Source organism: Actinia tenebrosa, unplaced genomic scaffold (genome assembly GCF_029948245.1).
Source record: "Actinia tenebrosa isolate PJP-AT-01 unplaced genomic scaffold, QUT_ActTen_1.0 PGA_scaffold13__45_contigs__length_12533684, whole genome shotgun sequence".
In the NCBI taxonomy this organism is placed as follows: domain Eukaryota; kingdom Metazoa; phylum Cnidaria; class Anthozoa; order Actiniaria; family Actiniidae; genus Actinia; species Actinia tenebrosa.
The window spans coordinates 4365701-4378689 of record NW_028292573.1 but is presented as its reverse complement, the minus strand read 5'-3'; the positions used below and the strand labels follow the sequence as shown (position 1 = coordinate 4378689).

The window sequence follows — 12989 nt, the reverse complement described above, 5'->3', positions numbered from 1 at the left end:
GTTTATTGTATTTCAAAATAACTGTTTAAGAATTTATATAAGCATATTTATGCCTCTAAGAATCTAAATCATTGGTTTCAGGGATCTTCTATTTAGTCTTCTTTGCCGCAGCCGTTCTTATTGTCGGTACTAAGTGTTCTGGGTTGAGAGAAATCATCGTTGAATACTTGATAATACTTGATAGACGAAAAAACTTTTTAATTCCAAAAAAAATATATTTTTGCAACGAAATTTTTGAAATCCGGTGTAACATTGACCCAACGTATTAACCAAACGATAAATATAGACTTAAATCAATATGAGGAAAGCTTCAGGTATAGGTTGGAGCCTGAAGCTAAGCGATTAATGACCAAAAGAATAGAACAAAAACATCGCAACACTGACCAAACACTCTCGAGAGGCAAGAAAGATCTTTTTCATGTTTTCATTCAAAGATTTTAGACTGTTAAAACAATTAAAGTGGGTGATTAACTACTCGTTGTGATTGCAGTCCTTGAGGTTGAACAAGTACTGAATACAGGCATTGTATAGGTGTGAAAAATGACACTTTAACCCTGTTGAATCGCGTCAATATTTACTGAAAATCACATAGAATTTCCACGTGTGCCTTTATGGTACATCTTCATAGTGCTCGGTGTGTGTGGCAGATTTTGTCACAAATACCGTGTTACGTTTTTTTTTTAGTTTTTCAACACAGTCATTTTCACACAGTCACTACACTAGAATTTTTTTTGATAAGTTTTGTTTGAAAAAACATGTGTTATGAATAGATAGCGAAGCATCTTTACGTACGTATACTAAATGTCATCTAGTTTGTATTTTCAACCTTCACTTTATATTTGTTGCTTGTGGTTCTCGTGCCCCCGGCACAGACTTGCCCTAATGTCTAGATTAACGATAGATAGAACACTAGTCATCATTAACGGAATAGATCATTAAAATGATTATATAAAGTATTACGAGAGGTTAAAATGAAAGTAGGGTGGCCATGGCATGGCACTGGATTTGGGGAGACGTTTTTGTTTTCTTTCACCAGAAGTGAAAGAAAGAAATTTGTATGAGTACCTGGTTGGCTGTTCGCACAACTCGCTTATCATCACTTGTATTTGGTAGTTGCGACGCGTACGATACGACGGATTGCCGTGGTCTTGTCGATCAACCTAGAAACACAAGGGAATTATCATCATCATGATCCTTATCACCATCATCATCATCATCATCACCATCACTATCATCATCATCATAATCATCATCATCCCCCTTAACATTATCATCATCATCATCATCACCATCACCATCATCCCTCTTGACATCATCATCATCATCATCACCATCATCATCGACGTTTCCCAAAATCAGTGATATCATGTTTTGAACCTTATAGGATATTGTAGGGCTTTTAATTCGATTGACACAAAGTCGGTGATAGTTAGAAAGGTATCATCGTATCGATAGTTGCTTTAATTTTCTTTGAAAAGCACTTGAGATCGTCAAAATTCGACTGTTTGTTCCTCATAATTTTGTTTACGTTCCCTTTTATATTTCGGAACGGAATGCATTATTGTGTACAGGAACAAGTGTTCCTGTTGAACAAGAGCAATTAGGAACTCAAGCGTCGTTAACCAGAACAAAAGGTTCCCTTTTGTTGAAGACAGGAACGAAAAAGTTCCCATTCAATGTATAAAAGGAACAAATGGTCCTCATAGTTGTTCCTTTGTACACGGATCGTTCCTTTTCGCATACAAAGAGAACAACTGTTCCCTTGTTGAATTGTTCCTTTTTAAATAAAGGAACACTTAGTTCCGTTCTATGGCAATTAATTGGTCCTTTATGAACCCAACAGGAACGTGCGTTCCTTATTTTGTACACCAACCGTTCTCAATTGCAAAGATGACAGTCTTAGTACTGATTGGGAAACAGGCATTGTAATGAACAAAACAGGAGTATTTCGCGCAAGCCCCGGCATGTATAGACAATACTGCGCATGTCAGGGCAGGCCCCAATCAATACAAAACGAGTCGAAACAAGCCCAGGCATGTACAGACAATACTGTGCATGTCTGGGCAAGTTCCAAACAAGGTTAAACAAGCCCGGGCATGTGCAGATAATGCTGGGCATGTCTGGGCAGGCTCAATCAATACCAAACGAGTTGAAACAAGCCCAGACATGTACAAACAATACTTTGCATGTCTGGGCAAGGTTCCAAACAACGTTAAACATGTGAAGTGGTATTGCGTAACGTCAGTCAAAAAGAAAAAAGACCATTCGGGCAAGTTCAGGCAAGTTTAGGCATTACAATACAAGTAAAAAGGTGTGTTTGAAATATCATCATGCTTTCTCGTAGTAACCAATGTGTTTTACAATGTATTTTCCAATTCCGTTTGATCCCTAGAGATCAATGGGAGTCATAAAAGTAGTGATTACATTCAAATTGATATCTCAAATTCGGCGAAAGCAATCAGTTAGAAAAAACAATGAGTAAGCACAGTAGAGAAATCGATTGGTCGAAAGTCAACGGGGCATCGCCGAAACCGAAAAGACTACATCTAGAAGAAGGCGAAGAAGATGGGCTATTCCATTGTCCAGTGCCAACGTGCAATCATGATGCGTTTACCACTCAAAGAGGATGCAGGAAACATGTCAAAAAGAATCATCGTTGGTTTTATTTCTTTGACGAGAAACCCGACTCTTCTGAAATGACGTTCAATTCTGGTGATGAGGAAGTCAATACGACTCAAGTGATTCAAACACGCAAGAAATCCATGTCGTGCTTTGATATTTCAAGTACTCTTGGCAAAGAATTTGAGACATGGCTGATTGGCAGCGGTGGGGGATGCAAAACACACAGACAAGCTCAACAAATTATCCGAAAGAGTTTTAAGTATATGAAATTTTGTTGTGAAGACGACGACGAAGAAGACTTAAGCTGGGACCTAGTCGATTTCTGTTTGAGTTCACCCAGTTTCCTTTTCAAATTTGCCGATACTATGCAGACTGAATGGGGACTGGGTCATGCAGGTCGCCTTGGTTACTTGGACGCTATATCAGACTTGCTGGATTTCCGCAAGATCCACGGTACATCGTCCGATGCAGTTTCGCGAAATCTATCGTGCACAGAAACCTATTTGAAAAGGGCGCGCAAAACAGTGGCCAAAATGATGAGATTACAATGGACCAATGATCTAGACATTGAAACACTCGAGGCGAAGGGCCATTGGGCCACACTAGATGAATTGCTACAAGTGATCACCTATCACCTTCCGCGATACGAGAGCGTGCTTAAAGTGTGTCGAGAAACACCGCGGAACAAAGTAACCCCTTCAGACCTGTCATTTGCCACCAAGTTTGTGGCTGTGTATTTGTTCATCAAAGTCAAGGGTTCTCGTCCTATGACGTATCAGTACTTGACGGTAGAGATGATAGAATCGGTCAAAACCAATGGGGGTTTCATTGATCAGAAAAAGTTCAAGACTACAGCCAAGTATGGATTTGATTCATTGTACTTGACCGACACCAGTCTGCAAGTGTTGGATGGATACGTTCATGTCATACGACCTCATCTAAAACCGGTCTGCGAATACCTTCTCGTCACCAGAAACGGCAGTCAGCACAGTAAAATCGGACAACTGATGAGCAAACTAGTATTCGATGCCACTGGCAAGTACATTCATCCGACGCGATACCGTCAAATCGTCGAAACGGCCAGTCGGAAACACCTCGAAAGCAACGAACAGTGCACGATCTCCGAAGATCAGAAGCACAGCTCTGTTGTAGCTAGGGTACATTATCAAAAACGAAGATCTCGCGAAGTTGCCACCAAGGCTCACGAATATCTGAAAAAGTTGCACGGAGAAAAAGGGACCGAGTTAACCAACGACGTTCGTTCGCGACTCTCAAACGATTTCACGAGCAATTCGCCCGGTCAAGATCCTCCCGTTGTTGTCGAAAAACCCAACTCCAACGAGCCGACTGTCCGCGTCGGAAATGTCGAAGTGAAAAACGACGTCGAGCCTGAACCTCCAAGATCTACTGATGACAAGCCAAAGAAAAGGAAACTGCTTCTCTTCACACCGATCGAAGATGAATTCTTAAAAGCAGGGATAAAACGATATGGCTATGGACAATGGTCGGCTATTTTGAGGGATCCTAGCTACAAGTTTCAAAAGGGACGAACAGCAAACTCGTTGTTAAATCGCGCTTTGCGAAAATTTAACTGAAATAAATAAACTTTATTGAATATACTTTGTAGATCCTTTACTAGTGGGTTTGAGTACTTCACTGCTAATTTAAGCATTATTAAGCTTCACTAGTTTATCTAAATTGTTACTAGTCATTATCTAAGTTTCACTGTACTTTTATTTTGGTTTCATGAAATAACTCAATAGGGAAGTTATCCTGGGTCTCTTGGGGCTATTCCCGCTTGGCCTGGCCTCTTGAGCGTCTTCTTGGCGCCTTTTCATTCGGTCTATTATAAAACCCTCGTGTTCTTGAGATTGAGCGGTCAAAAGGGATTGACTTGGTACGTCGGCCGATCCCTTTTCGGTTTCGTCTACTCTCTCTTGTGGGGTGAATGGTAAAGCCTCATGCAATGAGGTAACCAGATGCTTCAGGTTATCTTCTAGTAGACCCCATTCGACACACTTTTTTCGCCTCTCCAAAACTGCTTTTTCGCACTTGAACAACTTTAGATTGGTGAAATGGGTTTTCAGCTTGTCACTCAAAATCTCCTGTAAACAATTTGTGGACTTCCGTTGGGTTGTGTTGGTTGGATCGGACTGTAGTTTTAAGACGCAGGCGTATAGTTTGCGCTCGGTTCTTTCCACCCATGGATTTTCAAAAGCGGTCTTTATCTTATTTTCTTCTTCTCGTTCTCTCTTCTCTAGCAATTTCTGGTGGATGGCTTCCAATTCTTGCTGGATTTGTGGGGGCATGGGTTCCATGTCATCTGCCGGAAGGAGATCTACGCTTTCCCTCGACACTCCTTTCGACTCTAGGATTTCCTGTCTTCGTCTGTATTCTCTTTCGTTGTGCTCCTTTTCTTCTCGCATCCTTTCAAAATGGCCCTAAGAGAATCGGAACAATTGGATATTGATCCATCAATAACATAAAAGAGTATGTAAGTTAAATAAACAGAAACATTCAACAAGTGGACGTGGTAACAGAAAAACAACCCAATAGCAACTAACCTGGAGAAGTTGCTGGAGCTGTCGATAACGCAGCGAATTCGAAGAACACTGTCTTAGTGTTTTCTTCAGAGCGCGGACCATACTTTTATCTTTCTCAGAGTCTTCTTGAAACTCTCCTGACAGCAATAAATCCTGTGTTTCGTCGTCGTCGTCGTCCTCCTCCTCCTCCTCCTCCTCCTCCTCGCCGCTCTCGTTAATCTCGTCATCGCCTTGTTGACGGCCAATCATCGGCGTGGTGTCATTTGTCAATACATCTTTGAAGACCAGTGATTTTAGAGCTTCTTTCTCAGACTCCTTGAGAAAACCATCCTGTGTATCAGACTCCTCCTGGTGTTCGCTCTCATCCGTGCCACTGTCCACCTCATCCTCTGCTTGGCGTGCTTTCGATGCCGCCCAAACTATGCACTCCATTGGATGTCTTTGGAGCCATTCTGCGGCTCGCTTCTTCAGTCGTGGAAGACTCTTGAACGTGTACGTCCTAAGTCTGCGCTCCATGGTTGGTTGATGTTCTGGTTCGAACTCGAGCTTGTTTTGGGCTGTAATGATCATGGGACATCGATTTATGAACGACTTGGCTGTTCGGTATTTCACGTCATGCGCAGCGTAACCTCCCTGAGTGAGTATTTTCCAGTCATCGATGTCTAAGGTTGACGGCGTGGCTTCGTCGATGAACACCACTTCGGTGTAATCTGTAATCATTGCTTTGTTAAACACTCGTTGTTTGGTGATGGTAGCAATGTTTTGATGGTGTATGACGCCGAGCAGTGGAATAAATAAGCTCGTTTTGCCACTGTTTGTATCCCCGACGAGGCATGGCACCTTTTCCTTGTGCTTTTTTTTATTATAGTTCAGCAATTTCAAAAAGTCTTCGCAGAAAATTTCAATATCCACTTCACTCAGACTATTTTCCAGAATCTCTCGAAAGTACTTGGGGTTGGGCTCCTTCGCATGGTCAAAAGGACAGAACGCTCTGGGCGTGATTTGTCCGATGTCTTTTTCGTCAATTGCATGGTAAACAAATCGACGTCCTTTGATTGACCAACAGTAGCCATCATTCACCTCGATGAGGTCGTAATTCACATTTATCGGTCGGATGACTTCACAAAAGGGGTCGGACAGGATATCAATCACCTTCTTCATGTCCTTTAGGAGGCGCGCCTTGAAATCCTCATTGGCTGCTAGAATGTTCACAAAAGGTCTGGGGTCACACTTGTACGAGTAAGTGTATTTTGATTTTTCCATGTGCTTGTATATTTTACCACGATAAACTGCATAGCCTAAAGTTTTCATGGCGATCCCGATGTCGTTGATGAGCACTGTGAGTTGGTCACAAAACCTTTGGGATTGATCTTGATCCTCGGCAGACTCCTGCGTCTTGCTGGAATTTGATTCCTCAAAGCCAAATCTGTCGATGTTCAGTTTAGCACATTCCAATTTCAAGATGGCTTCTTGGAGGCAGCTCTGGAATGCTTTGTTTACTAGCGTAACTCTGACTACGCTCTCAGTAACAATACAGTCATCCACTATATCCATGCTGTCGCTCATGTAGTGCGATGCCTCGGCTTTCAAAAGTGATTGGTACGAGGAATTCACAAGGTCTCTCATAAAAGGATTTCTGTGGTCCTTCAGCACTTTATACAATTCTTTCAATGCGGCGGATTCTCTGCTTTCCTGAAACTTCACCTGACATTGAATGAGACACAAAATATAATTAGGTAATCTAAGATTAATTAATCAACAGTAATCATAGAAAACTACCAATCTTGACGTATTATTGGCTAAAACGTTGAGTCCAAACATTACCTGATTAGCTACTGTTTCCACGCCACACTCTAGTAAAACTCTATGCACTATAAGTGGATTAGCCGGCGCTCCGTTTGGCGTAGTCAACGCAATCCAATACCCAACCGCTGGAGACAACTTTTTATCAACCAAGGTTTGATTGGCCGCTATCCATCCTTGGCTTGTTCCACCAGCAATCAAATGACTTGCCGTAATTTCTTCATCATCTTCACTTTCGTCGTCATCTTCAGCTTCATCTTTGTCTTTGGCACGAATCTTTTGGCCTACACTTTTCCGACTTTGTGTTGTTATACTACTAAAGAAAAATGCAACGTTTTTTATCCCTGAAAAAGAAATGCAAAGGATGAATGTTGAGTAAAGCAAATCGTTAATTGCGAGAACAAAATGCAACACTTACCAAGCAATGCTTTGTCACACGTATCTCTCGTGAGACAAACGTTAAGCCATGCACTTTCTAATCCTTGATCACGGACTTCTGGACAACACTTGGCACTTATGATGCTGCATTTTCCGGATATGATGGGACTCAAGTAACATAACGCAGCTCCCTTGATAGCCTCACTGTTCAGCTGTCTACACGGATTCTTCGTTCGTCTCATCTTGTAGTGATATTGTGGCAAATGTGGAACTGACTTATATAGGGCCAAATGTGTAAAGTCACAATGAATAAATCTGACCGCACCGTTCGATTTTGTTCCTTAAAAGGTCTGAACTATGAAATGACCCAACCCATATGGGACCATTGAAACTCTTATAAAGCATGTCTTGAAAATAAAAGTATAAACATCCATACTACTGGGACTTTAGGTAAGCAATTTTACAAAAATGAACAAAAGGAACGATAAGAAACTGCGAACATTTCATACACATCCTTGTTGATTTCACACGTGTTCAGCATATGCTAACCATATACGCTAATCAGTCAGTCTAATAGATGAATACTACAAGTACATTCTTAGCCTGCCCTGTTCAAAAGTTATTTCTTATTGATAGATTTTAGGGATTTCACGGAACTCGATCCGTATAATACATAGTATCGTGATGGGGAAAAATAAATATATAAAGAAGTGTACTGCGCTAATCAGTCAGTCTAATACATAAATACTGCAAGTACATTCCTAGTTTTCCCTGTTCAAAAGTTATTTCTTATTGATAGATTTTAGGGATTTCACGGAAATCGATCCGTATAATACATAGTATCGTGATGGGAAAAAATAAATATATAAAGAAGTGTACTGTGCTAATCAGTCAGTCTAATACATAAATACTGCAAGTACATTCCTAGCCTGCCCTGTTCAAAAGTTATTTCTTATTGATAGATTTTAGGGATTTCACGGAACTCGATCCGTATAATACATAGTGTGGCATAAGGAAAGAAACATAAAATTTGCGGTTAAAGAGTACTACTATACTATACTATTATTATAAGAATGGTATAATAATAATAATATTATATATACATTACATATATATTTTTTATATATTATAATTATATATTATATACAATATATATTATATAACATAATAATTGTAAAAGTATTTTTATATGATTGGAATTCATGGAATTAACGGAATCAGTTCCATCATATCCATCATATCCTTCTATATAAAATATACTTTATATATATATCATATATATTATATATGTTATATAACATAATAATTGTAAAAGTATTTTTATATGATTGGAATACATGGAATTAAGGGAATCAGTTCCATCATATCCATCATATCCTTCTATATAAAATATACTTTATATATATATTATATATATTATATATATCATATATATTATATATATCATATATATTATATATATATCATATATATTATATATTATATATATTATATAACACAATAATTGTAAAAGTATTTTTATATGATTGGAATACATGGAATTAAGGGAATCAGTTCCATCATATCCATCATATCCTTCTATATAAAATATACTTTATATATATATAATATATAATATATATAATATATATAATATATATAATATATATAATATATATAATATATATAATATATATAATATATTATTATTATATATGTAAATATTCTTATATTATAACTATAATCATCTACTATCCTATATCTCTATATATATATTATTTATAACATAATAATTTTATCTTTTATATGATTGAATACATGAATTAAGGTCATTTCATTTATCCATCATTCCTTCTATATAAAATACTTTATAAATTTTGATAATATGATTATGGACAATTCATATCTATCATAACCTCTTATCTATACTTTTATAGTCTGCTATCTTCCTTAATGATATAAATATATTATTATGTATATTATGTGTATTGTATATATTATATAACATAATAATTATAAAAGTATTTTTATATGATTGGAATACATGGAATTAAGGGAATCAGTTCCATCATATCCATCATATCCTCCTATATAGAATAAACTTTCATAGTTTAGGCTATCCTTCCTTAATAATGATATAAAATATACAAAATATATATTATGTGTATTGTATATATTATATAACATAATAATTATAAAAGTATTTTTATATGATTGGAATACATGGAATTAAGGGAATCAGTTCCATCATATCCTCCTATATAGAATAAACTTTCATAGTTTAGGCTATCCTTCCTTAAAAATGATATAAAAATATATAAAAGATATATTATGTGTATTGCATATATTATATATATTATATATAAATATTATATAACATGATAATATTAAAAGTATTTTTATATGATTGGAATACATGGAATTAACGGAATCAGTTCCATCATATCCATCATATCCTCCTATATAGATTAAACTTTCATAGTTTAGGCTATCCTTCCTTAATAATGATATAAAATATATATTATGTATATTGTATATATTATATAACATAATAATTGTAAAAGTATTTTTATATGATTGGAATACCTGGAATTAAGGGAATCAGTTCCATCATATCCATCATATTCTTCTATATAGAATAAACTTTCATAGTTTAGGCTATCCTTCCTTAATAATGATATAAAATATATATAATATATATTATGTGTATTGTATATATTATATATATTATATATAAATATTATGTAACATAATAATTGTAAAAGTATTTTTATATGATTGGAATACCTGGATTTAACGGAATCAGTTCCATCATATCCTCCTATATAGAATAAACTTTCATAGTTTATGCTATCCTTCCTTAATAATGATATAAAATATATATTATGTATATTGTATATATTATATAACATAATAATTGTAAAAGTATTTTTATATGATTGGAATACATGGAATTAAGGGAATCAGTTCCATCATATCCTTCTATATAGAATAAACTTTCATAGTTTATGCTATCCTTCCTTAATAATGATATAAAATATATAAAATATATATTATGTGTATCGTATATATTATATATATAATATATATTATATAACATAATAATTGTAAAAGTATTTTTATATGATTGGAATACATGGAATTAAGGGAATCACTTCCATCATATCCATCATATCCTCCTATATAGAATAAACTTTAAGATCTACTGTAAGGCTATGAATTTTTTCGTTTGAATTTTTCATAGCATTTGATCCGACTATCAAGGTAACGACATTCGGAACATTACGTTCCTTTTAAATCTGTTCCTCTAGCATAGACTAATTTTAGATTCAAATGTACTCTCAGTTTGTAAGTATCGGTCGCAATCTCAAATCAAAGTTGCATGCTATTAAATCGAATATCATATTTTACCACACTACTGCCATTGACACCTAGGACTTATCCAAGAGATCACATTTTAGATTTAAACAAAAGGGAACGTAAATTTTGGGAAACGATCATCACCATCATCCCCTTAACATTAATACCATCATCATCATCACCATCATCCCCTTGAAATCATCATCATCACCATCATCATCATCCCCCTTAACATTATCATCATTACCACCATCATCAACATCATCATCATCACTACCATCATCATCAGCATCATCATCATCAGCATCATCACCAGTACCATCACAATCACTAGATGCATCCTAGCAAGTTCACTGAGTTGCTGATTAAAAGTAGAAAATAGCCAGTTTTCAAAAACTTTTTTTCGTGATTATTCGGTATTTGACCGAAGAGAGTTTTGGCAGCACGATTTTAGAGGCTCACCATCTATTTTTGAGCTAGTAATCCAACTGCAATTTTCAAATAGGTAAACGTTTACCGCAAATATCGAAAAACTTTTTTTTTTATTTTTCTCCAAAAATCTTGGAGATCCCTAGAGGGCTCCTTATGCTGGTTCAACCTAGGATCTCCGCCTTGTTTTGGATTCACGTTAATTTTACGAGGCTTGCAAGTCTAGTGTAAGTTCTATAACTACTTGGAACCCTAGGTTTCAAAGTTATGTCAATTTCTGACACTTGCTTATAACATGACGCAGAATTGTGAAACTTACTAGACATGGTTTTTGGAGGTTAAGAAGGTTTGCAAAAGAATCTGCATGAATTTCGTAATTTTACGCAAAATACAGCCGATGGTTAACTTTTTGAAGTTCAAAATTATTCTTTGGTGCAGTTCTCAAAAACTAACAGAGTACGAGCCACTTGCTTCATCAAGAGGGTGCAAAGCTTTCTATTTTTTTAATGAACTCTACACCTGTAGACCTGTCCCACTAATTTGAAAGCAATCACTCACCACCAAAGAGCCTAGCGTAGCTGATACTGATTAAAAAAGACATTGGATGTGGAGTTCCTCAGGTTTGGTATTGGGGCCCATCAGTTTTTTGTTAAACAAGATGGTGATTTTTCTATCGAGCACATATTTGAAATAGAGCTATATAAATAAATATATATATATATATTTAGTTCCGCGTGCATATCTACTTTCATTCAAATACCATTGATTCAATAACGGATCAATTAAATGCAGGTATGTCTTATCAAAATACAGATATTGAGGAATGGTTGAAAACCACAGAATCAAGAATCTACGCGATTCATGAATAATCTATAGCCTCCTACGCTACTATAGCTCTATTAGTTATAACCCATGCACAAGAAAAGTTGGCATCTCTTTTTTGTTGTATTTGGAAATAACGATTGGATTTCCTGTGTTTATCCATCAATTCACTGATCACGTCTTGATCTTAACTGAAGGTCTGGTCTGATCGAGATGAAAGAATACTCCCTACTCCCGTGCGTCTTCAATTTGCGCGCTGCGCTCTTTCAGTTTCGTTTTTAGTGATCAAAGCAATAAACGGAATTAGTAAAAATACGCAGGTGATTATAGAAAATCTCGCGCGCTGATTGGTCAAGAAACTCACACTATCACACGATAATCATCTCCAGCGATAATCCAAAATGGCGGCCAGCCGCTTCGTTGCTGTTACCGGAAGAAAAATGCCTTTTATCTTCTTTTATTTTCTTTTTTTGAAAGAATCACCTGTGTATTTATACTAAAACAATTATTTGCCTCAGGCTCAGTGATTATTGGGGAATATTTACCTCGCCGCTCGAAGACTCGCGTCTCGGTAAATATTCCCCGATAATCACTTCGCCTTGGGCGAATAATTGTGAAAGAGGGCGCGCGCACAAGTTGAAGACGCACGGGAGCAGGGTAAGGCAAAATTTAAACTGCATCCGGTTACTAAAAATAGCCCAACTGGAAATTTACATGGCACGCTCTCTTGATAGTATTTATTGTCTTATATTAAAATATGCAATAAGTGAAATGGATCGCTCTTTAGTGGTCTTGTATGCTGGATGAATTATGGCAATACATATCACTATGCAGCTATGTTTCATAAAAGGTTGGTGAAAGTTTTGTTGCAAGCTGCATACAAAGATCACAGTCAAAACAGCTCAAACTTACCCTCCTAGCTTCCATTAATGGTTTCATTATTTGAATATTGAAAATTTATTATTCTTTTCAAAATATGAAGATTCAGGATTCAAAATAATAATCGATTCAAAACCCGAATTCTGATTGGACTATTCCATATAAGGAACACCA

The 12989-nt window shown here is 36.5% G+C and overlaps 2 protein-coding genes across 2 annotated transcripts; one reads left to right on the top strand and one right to left on the bottom strand.

The window, feature by feature from the left end:
- Nucleotides 1–2220: 2220 nt before the first annotated feature.
- Nucleotides 2221–4241, top strand: LOC148911658 (uncharacterized). The gene has a single exon (XM_089028598.1). It carries the CDS (start codon nt 2475–2477, stop codon nt 4215–4217), a length of 1743 nt encoding a protein of 580 aa, XP_088884724.1. The 5' UTR covers nt 2221–2474; the 3' UTR covers nt 4218–4241.
- A 114-nt stretch (nt 4242–4355) lies between these two features.
- Nucleotides 4356–7588, bottom strand: LOC116293906 (uncharacterized). The gene is made up of 4 exons (XM_089028714.1): nt 7387–7588; nt 6990–7312; nt 5187–6869; nt 4356–5063 (listed from the first exon to the last, which is right to left on the bottom strand). The coding sequence occupies exons 1-4, from the start codon at nt 7586–7588 to the stop codon at nt 4356–4358; spliced, it is 2916 nt and encodes a 971-aa protein (XP_088884840.1).
- Between the last annotated feature and the right edge of the window lie 5401 nt (nt 7589–12989).

Bases quoted from the DNA above. Each gene is read 5' to 3' on its own strand.
- LOC148911658 (XM_089028598.1), top strand. From the start codon at position 2,475: ATGAGTAAGCACAGTAGAGAAATCGATTGGTCGAAAGTCAACGGGGCA.
- LOC116293906 (XM_089028714.1), bottom strand. From the start codon at position 7,588: ATGAGACGAACGAAGAATCCGTGTAGACAGCTGAACAGTGAGGCTATC. The intron at 6,870-6,989 runs GTAATGTTTGGA...ATTCAATGTCAG, and splicing joins TGGAAACAGTAGCTAATCAG to GTGAAGTTTCAGGAAAGCAG. The intron at 5,064-5,186 runs GTTAGTTGCTAT...CGATTCTCTTAG, and splicing joins AGCTCCAGCAACTTCTCCAG to GGCCATTTTGAAAGGATGCG.